Source organism: Protopterus annectens, chromosome 4.part1 (genome assembly GCF_019279795.1).
Source record: "Protopterus annectens isolate FY-2018-M chromosome 4.part1, PAN1.0, whole genome shotgun sequence".
NCBI classification, from domain to species: domain Eukaryota; kingdom Metazoa; phylum Chordata; order Ceratodontiformes; family Protopteridae; genus Protopterus; species Protopterus annectens.
The window spans coordinates 934,450,518-934,463,998 of record NC_056734.1 but is presented as its reverse complement, the minus strand read 5'-3'; the positions used below and the strand labels follow the sequence as shown (position 1 = coordinate 934,463,998).

The 13,481-nt window shown below is 25.5% G+C and overlaps 1 protein-coding gene across 1 annotated transcript in view; it reads left to right on the top strand.

The window, feature by feature from the left end:
- The window catches only part of LOC122801346 (mucin-5AC-like), a 150,970-nt gene that overhangs the window by 43,873 nt on the left and 93,616 nt on the right, over positions 1-13,481 (top strand). The window contains exons 35-36 of the mRNA XM_044070885.1: positions 11,469-11,540; positions 12,233-12,304. Of these exons, the coding sequence (XP_043926820.1) occupies positions 11,469-11,540; positions 12,233-12,304 (144 nt within the window). The remainder of the gene's footprint in view (positions 1-11,468; positions 11,541-12,232; positions 12,305-13,481) is intronic.

Below are 13,481 nucleotides of genomic sequence, written 5' to 3'. Positions count from 1 at the left end.
CTTTTTTAAAAAAAATTTTTAAAAAAAAAGGAAAAAAAAATTTTTAATTTTTTTTTCCCTTTTAAAAGGGTTTAAAAAATTTTTTTCCCTTTTTTTTAAAAAATTTTAAAAAAAAATTTTTTAAATTTTAAAATTTTTTTTAAAACAAAAAAAAAATTTTTTTTTAAAAAAATTTAAATTTTAAAAAAAAAAAAATTTTTTTTAAAAAAAATTTTTTTAAAAAAATTTTTTTTAAAAAATTTCACATTTTTTTTAAAAAAAAAATTTTTTCCAAAAAAAAAACCATTTTTTGGAAAAAATTTTAAAAATTTAAAAAAAAAATTTTTTAAAACCCCCCAAATTTTTTTTTTCAAAAAAGAAAATTTTTAAAAAAATTTTTTTTTAAAAAAATTTAAAAAATTTTTTTTAATATTTTTTAAAAAAAAATTTTTTTTTTCAAAAAAAAATTTTAAAAAAAAATTTTAAAAAAAAAAAAAAAAAAAAATTATTTTTAAAAAATTTTAAAAAAAAAAAAAAGAAAACAAAAAATTTTTAAAAAAAATTCACTTTTTTAAATTTTTAATTTTTTTAATTTTTTTAAAAAAAATTTTTTCCCCCAAAACCAAAAACCAAAAATTAAAAAAAAATTTTTTCCCAAAAAAAAAAAAAGGCCCAAAAAAACTAAAATCCAAAATTTAATTTTTTTTTTTTTTAAAACAATTTTTTTTTTTGGTAAAAAATTTTAAATTTTTTTTTTAAAAAAAAAATTTAAAAAACCAAAAAAAAAAAATTTTAACAAAAAAAAAGGAAATTTTGGAAAATTTTAAAAAAAAAAACCAAAAAAATATTTTTAAAATTTTTTTTTTTTTAAAAAAAAATTTTAAAAAAAATAATTTTAAAAAAAAATTTTAAAAATTTAAATTTTTTTTTTGGGGAAAAAAAAAAATTTTTTAAGAAAAAAACCCCAAAAAGGAAAAGGTTTTTTTCCAACCACTTTTTTTTTTTTAAAAAAGGGAAAAATTTTAAAAACCTAAAAATTTTTAAAAAAAAATTTTTTAAAAAAAAAAAAAATTTTTTTAAAAAAAAAATTTTAAAAAAAATTTGAAAAAAAATTTAAAAAAAAAAATTTTTTTAAAAAATTTTTTAAATTTTTTTTTTTAAAAAAACCCCCCTTTAAATTTTTTTTTTTTTTTTTTAAATTGAAAAAAAAACCCGGGTTTTTAAAAAAAATTTTTTTTTTTTTTTTTAAAAAAATTTTTTTAAAAAAAAAAAAAAAAAAATTTTTTTAAAAAAAGGGAAAAAAAAAAATTTTTTTAAAAAAAGGAAAATTTTTCCCAAGGAAACCAAAAAAAAAAAATGAAAAATTTTCCCCCCAAAAAAAAATTTTTGGTAAAAAAAAACCCCAAAAAATGAAAAAAAAAAATTAAAAAAGAAAAAAAAATTTTTTTTTTAAAAAAAAAAATTTTTAAAAAAAAAAAAATTTTTGGGGAAAATTTTAAAAAAGAAAAAAAAATTAAAAAAAAAAAAAATTTTTTAAAAAAAAAATTTTTAAAAAAAAAAAAAAACAAAAAAAATTTTAAAAAAAAAAGGAAAAAAAAAAAAAAATTTTAAAAAAAAAATTAAATTTAAAAATATTTTTTTTTTTAAAAAAAAAGAAAAAAAAATTTTTAAAAAAATTTTTTTTAAAAAAAAATTTTTTAAAAAAAAAAAATTTATTTTTTAAAAAATTTTTTTTTTAAAATTTAAAAAATTTTTTTTTGAAATATTTTTTATTTTTTTTCCTTTTTTTTTTTTTAAAATTTTTTTTTTTTTGGGGGGGCTTTTTTTTTCCTTTTTTAATTTTTTATAATTGTTTTTTTTTGGTTTTTTTTTTTAAAAAAATTTTTTTCCCTTTTTTTAAAAAAATTTTTTTTTAAAAAAAAATTTTGGGATTTTTAACTGTGTTTTTCCTGCCTTGATTTTTTTTTTTTTAGTATTTTGTTTATTGAAAAATTTTTGGGGGTTTTTCCCTTTTAAAACCCCCTTTTTTTGGCTTCTTGCCTGGTTCATGTTTTTTGTTACATTATTTCAGTTATTTATATAGTCTTCAAGGGGAATTTATCCCTTGGTCTATTTTTTGTTTTTGTTGCTTTTTTAATATATTTTAAAATAAAAAATTTTAAACCAAGCTCATTTTTTTCCTAAAGTGATTACTGACAACTCTAACAATCTGCCCCTTTCAATGCCAAGGAAGGAGATGGACTGAAAACTAAGGTTTTAAATGACTTTGTAGACAAAGACCCTAAAAGTTTTTTTAAATTATTTGTCTTATAGAATGCACCAATGAGTGCAAGGGAAATAGAAAATTTTCAATACCCCCTTTATTGTTGTTTTTAGCTGCAACCCCTTTTAGAAAAAGGGCACTACTCCTTTAAACCCTTAAAACAACTGTTCCTTCAACATATGTGCATTTCAACAGAACATTTTAATATGTGTAAAAATTTTAAAACTCATGAAATTTTTTGTAATCATTAAAATAAAATTTTTAAAGATTTAAACAAAGCTGTAATTTTGAAAAAAAATAAATCTGATATTTGGGAAAATGGACATCATATATTCACAAACTACTTAAAAATTTTTACATCAAAAATGGGTTTTCAAACAACCCTATTAAATACTGTTCATTATTACAGAGAAATAACTATAAGCTCTTAATGAACTGCTTCATTTTTAGGATTTAATATTTGTATTTCCCGACAGTATGATGCTAACAAGTGATATAACCAAAGAGTATTCCAAAATTAAATTTTTTTAGGTTTAAAAATTTTTACTAGGGATGCCTCAAAATTCCCACAAACAAAACATTTTTTTCCTTTTTTCCATTTAATTTTTTTTTTTAAATATAAAAAAAACCTTTTCTTTCACTTTCTTTTATTTGAGAATGAGGGTTTTTAAAATCAAAATATCAATTCCTTGTCAAACAGGTAAATTGTTCAACTTTCACATATGATAACTTTATGAGTTTTTCTTACTTTGATAATTGGATACAGAAACAAATAATTAATCATCATCACAGTTGCACATTTTTATTTTTTGATATCATCAGAGAAACTACTATTGCCCAAACCCCTCAAAAAACAAATTTAAACAACACCTACTACAACAGGTACAAAAACCCGCATTTTATTGTCATATATGGCAATTTGTATCTTCCTCTATGACATCACAATATTCCATTTTACAGAAACCTTTTAAATTCATTTCCCAACATATTGAAAAAAAATTTTTTCAACAAAATCCCGTGACATTTAACAATCTCTTAAAAGCACAAACAATAAGCACACCTATGAAAATTACTTTTTACAATTTTTATATAATATTGTCTTTGAAACAAATGACTTAAAACATTTGATACATGTAAACTTCAATCTGTAAACAATGTTCAAAACAAAAAGGAAACAAAATGATTTAGAAAGTTTTCCCTTAGTGATGTTTGAGAACTGAATACTATTTTTATGCCAATTTAAAATACTTCCCAAAAACTGAAAAAATTGTTTTTTCACTTTACTATAAATGTCCTTTTTTATGAAAGTAAACACAGTCCTATTGAGAACAGCAAAAGCATGGTAGCAAAGCAACCAAGAAACCCCCAACAATAATTGGGGTTGGGGTTATACCCCATTTCCTTAAACAAGGACAAATGAAACTCAAAGATTTGCATTAAATTTGGGGAAAAAGGGTTTAATCCCGGGTAAATAATTGAAAACTTTTAACCCTTCAATTTATAAAAACTACCCCAAAATTTAAAGAAACGTGCTTTTGAGATGAAAATCCAAAATCTGATGTAAAAAATTTTTCATTTTGTCCAAAAACAAAATTTTGTCCATTCAGGTTTCAAAATTCTTAAACAAAGGGAAAAAAAGGAAAAAACCAAAACCCCTTTTAAACAGGTTTTTCCCAAGAAAACCCCGTACTGCATCTGCACAAAAGCTTTTATAATATACTTTTAGCAATGAAAAATGTTATAAGCTCCTTTTTTTATTTCAGTTATGGACTCAATTTCGGAACTAAAATAATGCAGAAAAGGGAAAGATGGGCTTTAAAAAACATAAGTTCCAAAAGACTTTTTAACAGATGTCCCTAAAATTTTTTTTTAAAAAAAATTTTCCTAGAATACCTTTTTTAAAAGTCAAAATAAAGGTTTAAAAGGTTCTAATACCCCCTTATTTTTTTTTTTCTAGCTGAAAATTCTGTAGGGAAACACTTTTGGCCCTACTCCTGAACAACGTTGAAACAATTTTTTTTCAACAGGTATGTGAAATTTTTAAAGAAATTTTTTGTTATACATCACAGAGTTTTAAAAAACTCAAGAAAATTGTTTTTTGTAAAATTTTCAAATAATTTTTTTAAAGATTAATCAATTTCTTTTAATTATAAAAAAAATTCCTTTCAATTTTTTAAAAATGGGAAAAATTTCCAAAACCAATTCAATTAATTTAAACAAAAGAAAGAAATCAAACATTCCCCAATTTTAAATAACCCGCTATTAAGGGAATAAGGTTTTAAACTTTTATGAATTTCATTTTTCCCAGGATTTAATTTTTTATAAAATTTTTTCCCTAATCTAAAATATTGAATGATACCAAATTCAAAAAAAGGTTCATTTTTTTAAAGGTTTACCCAAAAATTCTGGTATTCCCCACAATTCCCAAAACATGTTTTGATTTATTCTACTTTTGCACCAATTTTTACACTAAAAAAAGGGGAAAAATTGTACAATTTTACCCCTTCCTGGGTTTTTAAAAAAGTAAGGTTTAACATCAAAAAATTTTAATTCCCTTTTCAAACGGGAAATTTTCAAACTTTTCACAAATAAAACTTTATGAGTTTTCTTAAATTTTTTAAATTTTTTCAGAAACACAAAAAATTTAAAGGGTTATCACAGTTTCCCCATTTTTATTTTTTGAAACAACATCAGCAGAAACTACTTTGCCCCACCCAAGAAACAACTTTGGGAAAAACACCTACTACTACAAAACTTCCCTTTTATTTTATATCAATTTTAAACTTCATTTTATGACATAAAAACCCCTTTTAAACCAACACTTAAGATTGCATTAAAAACTTTAAATATTGATAACATCCCATTTCCCCAAAATTTCCTTTAATTTAACAATTTTCCAAAAACACTAAAAATAATCTTAAAAAATGACAGAATTCATTAAATTCCATTAATTAATTATTGTTTTCAAATAATAGACTCAAAACAAACTTTCATGACTTTCAAAAATATTAAACCCCTGTAATATAATATGTCCAAACAACAATTTCAAAACCAATTGGGAAAAAAAATATTTTCACAAATATTTTTAGTAAAGTTTAAAATGAAAACCATTGTCATTCCAAACCAAAAAAAACTACCCTAAAAACAATGACATATAAAATTTTTTACATCTGTTCTATAAAAGCCTTTTCATGAAAAAAAAATCCTTTGCCAGAACCCCAAAATTTTGAAAAAAAGTAACAAAAAACCCTATTGTCTACTGGTAAGCAAAATGTAATAAAAATCATTCAAAATTACAAAAGCAGTAGCCATACCCAAAAAAAATGCAGAGCCTTTCCCACTAATTTTTTGTTAAATATGGGGATAAAAGGGTTTTTAAATCTGGCTAAAACTACAAAAAATTTTGATAGCACAATTAAATATTATTTTTAGACAGCAACATTTGCAAAAGAAGAAAAACCTTCCTGGAATATGACTTAAAGAAATTTTCATCGGGTATACAAAATAAATACATTTCTAAACTATCATCAAAAATGACAAAAAATTGAAAAGCAAATAATGATTTAGTAAAGGCAACATTTATTTAATTTTTAAAAAACCTTTGTTTTTAAAACTTATTTAAATTAAAGGTTTAACTCAAAATACCCAATTTTTCCCAAACAGGGAAATTTTAACCTCAAAAAACTTTAAAACTTAAATTTTTAAGGATACAGAAAAAATAATTTGATTTTCCCCCCATTTTTTTAATTTTAAGGGAAAAAAAAATTCAAAATAATTTGCAACCAAAAAAAAATTGAAAAACATTCTCAAAAATTTTTTAAAAAATTCATTTTTTTTCTTTTTAAATTTTACTTCCCTTTTAAAGAATCCTATTCCTTTTTAAAAAAACTTAAATTGAAATTTAAAAAATTAACATTTGTTTAAAACTTTTTAACAAAATTGTTTAAAAAAATTTAAAAAAACCCCTTTTCCCTGGACCCAAAAAAATTTAAACCTATGAAAAAAAATTTTGTTAAAATTTAAAAAAATATTTTGTTTGAAAAAAGATTAAAAATGAACAATTTTACCAATCAAAAAATTTTTCAAAAACCCCAAAGGAAAACAAAGAAAAGTCAAAATCTTCCATTAATTTTTTTTTTGAACATGGGGAAAAAGTTTATGCCAAATTAAAAAAAACTTTCCCTTTTAAAACAAGTAAAAAGAATTTTACCCTCATAAAAGTTTTTTTAAAAAAACACAATTAAAAGGAAAAAGGTTTAAAACTGAAGAACATTTTGCCCCAAATTTTTTTCAACAAAAATTTTAAAAATTAAAAGGAAAATTAAAAATAAGATAATTTGTAATTTTTAAATTTATAAATATTAAACTGTTTCAAAATTTTTTAAAAATTTTAAATCACTTTTTTTTATTGCAAAACCCAAAAACAAAAAAAAAAAAAAAACTATTCAATTTTCCTTTCCTGGGCTTTCTTTAATTGGGTTAAAGGTTTTTTTTTCATTTTTTTTTTTGCAAAACCCTTTTCAAATTTGGAAAAAATTTTCTTAGCAAAATTTATTAAATTCATCATTTTTTTTCCAGAAAAAACATTAAAGAAAGTTTTTTTTTTATAACAATTAAAAACCCTTTTCCTTACAAAAAAATATCCTTTTTTTTTTCCGGGGGAAATTTAGGTTTTTTGCCTTAAACCCTTCCAAAATTTTGATTAAAAAAATTTTAATTTCCCAACACACTGATTTTTCCAATTTGGTCAAAGTTTCCTTTTTAAAATTTTTTCAAAAATTTTACAAGGAAATTTTCCCCCTTTCCTTTTTTTTTGTTTTCAAAATAATTGGAATAAAACATTAAAATTTCCATGGCTTACTTCACATTGAGTAAGGTTTAACATCAAATTCCTAATACCCTGTCAAATCTGTAAATATTTCAGAGCATCTCACAAATAAAAACTTTATGAGTTTTCATAACTAGATCATTTGATGCAGAAACACAATAAATGAAGAGATTATCACAGTTTCACATTTTCATTTTTAGAAACAACATCAGCAGAAACTACTGTTGCCTCCACTGAAGAAACAACTATTGAAAGAACATCTACTACTACAGGTACAAGACTTCACATTTTTTTATTTATATCAACTTACATCTTCATTCCATGACATAAAAAATGCCATTTTAAATCCAGACACTTATGATCTGCATTACCAACTTACAGATATACTGATAACATGCACCATTTCCAGCAACACATTACTGATATTTAACAATTTGGTCAAAGTCACTGAAAAATAATCTCAAAAATCTGACAGAAGTTCATTAAATTCCATTAATTAATTATTGTTTTTCAAATAACTAGACTCAAAACATTAACTTTCATGTTACTTTCAATCTGTGCAAGCAGTATTCAAACCCATGTGGGAATATAATATGTCACAAAAATGCAAGCAATATTCAAAACCAATTGGGAACACAATATGTCACAAGTATTTTTAGTAATGTTGGACAATATGAAACACCATTGTCATTCCAACACAAAAATACTATCATAAACATACAATGCACATATAAAATCATATTTACATCTGTTCTATAATGTCCTTCTCATGAAAAAGGATATAATCACTTTGCCAGAATGCCACAAAACTCAGAAAAATGTAACAAATTAAACTCATATTGTCTACTGGTAAGCAAAATGTAGACTGAGAAAGACTGCATTCAAGATTACAAACTGCAGTAGCCATACCAAATATTCACATGTTTCTAGAGCCTTTCCACACTAATTTATTTGTTATATATAGTGAGATAAAATGTTTTCAAATCTGTTTTTCTAAAACTACAAAAATTATGATAGCACAATTAAACTATTATCTTTCTGAGACAGCAACATTTGCAAAAGAAGAAATCCTTCCTGGAACCTATGACTTAAAGAACTTTTCATCAGGGTATACAAAATAAATACATTCTCTTTAAACTATCACCTACAAAAAGTAGACAAAAGTTGAAAAGCAAATAATGATTTAGTAAAGGCAACATTTATTCCCTACAATTTGTAAAATCCGAATGTTGATGTTTAAAGTCTTATTTAACATTCTGGGAAGTTTCAGCTACAGCTCAAGTTCCACTGAGCCAAGGTTGTGTCTTCCATGAATTTTTCAGTAATTCATTTTTAACACTGGCAGAGAAAGACTAAAAATCCTAAGGATATTTTACAGGCATAGGCTCAGAATAAAATAATTACTTCGATTAAGGTCATACCCACATTTCCTTAATCAAGGACAAATAAAATCTCTAAAGATAATTTGCAACAGAAATATGTGACAAAACAGCAGGGCTCAGTCTTATAATTTTTTTAGACAAACTTCATTAATCTCTACAATGCTTATACTATCCACATATTAATGAATCTGATGCTTTAGAGATGAAAATCTTAAATATGAATGTAAAAATTCAACACTTGTGATCATAAATCAAGATTCATTCTTATCCAGGTATCAAAATTGCTTGAAACAAAGGATATTAAAAGGAAAACACTAACCCCTTTAATCATGGTATTCCTAAGTAAAAATGTACTATCACTGCATGCACACACAATGCTGTTGATAATATAACAAGTAAGCAACGGATGAACCAGGCAGAAGCCAAGCAGAGAAATGCAGCTACTGTAGCAATGAGGCACAATCAGGCACAATCACTGATTGTTCCAGTAAACAAAGTACTCCAAAAGGAAAATGCAGACACCAAGGCACGAAAATCACAGTCACAAAGTCTTCCAGTAATAAAAAAAATCCAGGATATTTATTGTAACAAAAGGTAAGCGCGTTTGCAGTTAAGCTTCATCAGACCAAATTCATAAAGTTAAAATGCACTCCATTTAAACACATAGTAATAAAGCATCACCCAATCATAAAAGTACATCAATCAAAATACACATCAATTAAAGTGAAACAGTTAAATCTGAAAGACCACATTTCCTGCAAATACTGCACAAGCAAAGAATTCAAAAAAATGTAAATGGAAATAAAAACATATATGTATAATAAGTATATATATATATATATATATATATATATACATGTATACATAAATATAAATATATACACTGCACTGTTAATGTTCTTATGTGCAACAGCAAAAAACAAATAAAAAAATAACCACTATCATTTCCTATTTACTTCTGGAGTCTTCTTTTCTTTAATAAGGGCTTAATAGAATGTTTTTATTTTCATTTATATTTTTTGCATTCTTTGCTTGTGCAGTATTTGCAGGAAATGTTGTCTTTCAGCTTTAATTGATTCACTTTAATTCATGTGCATTTTTATTGATGTACTTTTATGATTGGATGATGCTTTATTACTATGTGTTTAAATGGAGTGCATTTTAGTTTTTTGTATTTGGTCTGATGAAGCTTACCTGCGAAAGCGCTTACCTTTTCTTACAATAAATATCCTGGTTTGTTTTTTACTTCTGGAGGACTTTGTGACTGTGTTTTTCCTGCCTTGATGTCTGCATTTTCCTTTTGGAGTATTTTGTTTATTGGAAGAATCAGGGATTGTGCCTAATTGTGCCTCATTGCTACAGCAGCTGCATTTCTCTGCTTGGCTTCTGCCTGGTTCATCCCTTGCTTCCTTGTTACATTATTTCAGTTATTTATATAGTTTTAGCAATGGAGAATTTGTCCCTTGGTCTGCACTTTTTTTGTTTTGTTGCTATTTACAATATACTAATCAGCAATGAAAACTATTCAAACTCTGTAAATTGCTCATTTTTTACCTATGAAGTGATTACTGACTAACTCTAACAATCTCCCCTTACAATGCCAAGGAAGGAGATGGACTGAAACTACATAAGCTTCACAATGACTTGTGTAGACAGATGACCTTAAAAGTTTCTTTTAAATTATTTGTCTTATTGAATGCACTTACATGAGTGCAAGGTAAAAGTATGAAAGCGGTGTCTAATACTGGCTTCATTGTTGTTTTCCTAGCTGCAACCTCTGTAGAAACTACATTGGACACTACTCCTGAGACAACCATTAAAACAACTGTTCCTTCAACAGGTATGTGCATTTACAACAGAACATTTTAATATGTGTCACGAAATTCTAAAATGGCTCATGAAATCTCTGTTTTTGTAATCATTGCAAGTAATAATTTTTAAAGATTAATCATATGCTGTAATTTTGAAAAGAAATACTCTCTGATATTTGGAAAAGATGGACATCATATATTCACATAACTACTTCAAGTTAATTGACATCAAAACTGAAAGTTAGTCAAACATTCCACAATTCTCATTAAATACTGTTGTAATTACAGAGAAATAAGGCTATAAGCTCTTAATGAACTACTTCAGTTTTCCCAGGATTTAATATTTCAGTATGTATTTCCTGACAGTATGATGCTAAGCAAGTGATATAACCAAAGAGTATTCTTACGAAAAAGGTTCATTTTGTTAGGCTTGACAAATGTCTACTAGGTATGCCTCAAAAACTCCTACAAACATTTTCCAGGTTTAGGTTTCTTCTGTTTTTTACCACTAATATTTTACTTTTAAATGGGATAAGTGTGAATACCTTTAGCTCTTCACTAGCTCATTTGAGAATGAGTAAGGTTTAACATCAAAATATCAGTTCCTTGTCAAACAGGTAAATTGTTCCGAACTTCTCACATATGATAACTTTATGAGTTTTTCTTACTTTGATAATTGGATACAGAAACACAATAATTGAATCGATCATCACAGTTGCACATTTTTATTTTTAGATATAACATCAGCAGAAACTACTATTGCAACCACTCAAGAAACAACTTTGGAAACAACACCTACTACAACAGGTACAAAACTGCATTTTATTGTCATATATGGCAATTTGTATCTTCACTCTATGACATCACAATATGACATCACAAACTCCTATAATCAGGGTATCCCTAAGCAAAGCCCTAGTAGTGCCGCATCTGCACAAAATACCCTTTATACTATACTTTTTAGCAATGAGACATGTTATCCACAGCTGTTTTTTATATTTCAGTTATGGACTCATCAGGCAGGAACTACAGTTATAATGCAGAAAAGAAAGATGACTTGAGCTACATAATGTTCTTAATGACTTTCATTAACAGATGTCCCTTAATCTTTCTTTTCAATTATTTATCATACTGAATACTTTTATATCAGTACAAAATAAAGAATGTAAGTGATATCTAATAGCTCCTATGTTTTCTTTTCCTAGCTGAAACTTCTGTAGGAACCACACTGGCCTCTACTCCTGACACAGCTGTTGAAACAACTGTTATTTCAACAGGTATGTGAATTAACAATGCATATTTTTGTTATACATCACAGAGATCTAAAAGATCTCAAGAAATGTATGTTTTGTGCTATTTGCAGCTAATACCTTTTAAAGATTAATCCGTTGCTTGAATTATAAAAGCATATCCTGCCTTTCATTTTGAGGGACATGGGTATAATTTCTGTGTACAACCAATTCAACTTAATTTATCAGAAGAATGGAAGTCAAACACTTCCCATTACTCTTTAAATAACCTGCTAGTTATTGTGGAATATTCAGGTTATGATCTTTTAGTGATGTAATTCATTTTACCCAGCATTTCATTTCATAACATCTATTTCCCTAATCTAAAATATTGAATGATACCAATTCAAAATAAGAGGTGACATTTTGTAAGGTTTACTCAAATGTCATCTGGATATATCTGGACAACTGCTACAAACACTGTTTTAGATTATGGACTCTACTACTTTATAGCACCAATTGTTTACACTAAAAATAGAAAACGATGTACAATTTTACCTCTTCCATGGCTTACTTCACATTGAGTAAGGTTTAACATCAAATTCCTAATACCCTGTCAAATCTGTAAATATTTCAGAGCATCTCACAAATAAAAACTTATGAGTTTTCATAACTAGATCATTTGATGCAGAAACACAATAAATGAGGAGATTATCACAGTTTCACATTTTCATTTTTAGAAACAACATCAGCAGAAAGTACTGTTGCCTCCACTGAAGAAACAACTATTGAAAGAACATCTACTACTACAGGTACAAGACTTCACATTTTTTTATTTATATCAACTTACATCTTCATTCCATGACATAAAAAATGCCATTTTATATCCAGACACTTAGGATCTGCATTAACAACTTACAGATATACTGATAACATGCACCATTTCCAGCAACACATTACTGATGTTTAACAATTTGGTCAAAGTCACTGAAAAATAATCTCAAAAATCTGAAAGAAAATTATTAAATTCCACTAATTAATTATTGTGTTTCAAATAACTAGACTCAAAACATTAACTTTCATGTTACTTTCAATCTGTGCAAGCAGTATTCAAACCCATGTGGGAATATAATATGTCACAAAAATGCAAGCAATATTCAAAAGCAATTGGGAACACAATATGTCACAAGTATTTTTAGTAATGTTGGACAATATGAAACACCATTGTCATTCCAACACAAAAATACTATCATAAACATACAATGCACATATAAAATCATATTTACATCTGTTCTAAAATGCCCTTCTCATGAAAAAGGATACAATCACTTTGCCAGAATGCCACAAAATTCAGAAAAATGTAACAAATTAAACTCATATTGTCTACTGGTAAGCAAAATGTAGACTGAGAAAGACTGTATTCAAGATTACAAACTGCAGTAGCCATACCAAATAGTCACATGTTTCTAGAGCTTTTCCACACTCATTTCTTTGCCATATATAGTGAAATAAAATGTTTTCAAATCTGTTTTTCTAAAACTACAAAAATTATGATAGCACAATTAAACTATTATCTTTCTGAGACAGCAACATTTGCAAAAGAAGAAATCCTTCCTGGAACCTATGACAAAAGTTGAAAAGCAAATAATGATTTAGTAAAGGCAACATTTATCCCCTACAATTTGTAAAATCCGAATGTTGATGTTTAAAGTCTTATTTAACATTCTGGGAAGTTTCAGCTACAGCTCAAGTTCCACTGAGCCAAGGTTGTGTCTTCCAGGAATTTTTCAGTAATTAATTTTTAATACTGGCAGAGAAAGACTAAAAGTCTTAATGATATTTTACAGGCATAGGCTCAGATTAAAATAATTACTTCAATTAAGGTCATACCCACATTTCCTTAATCAAGGACAAATTAAATCTCTAAAGATAATTTGCAACAGAAATATGTGACAAAACAGCAGGGCTCAGTCTGATAATTTTTCAGAC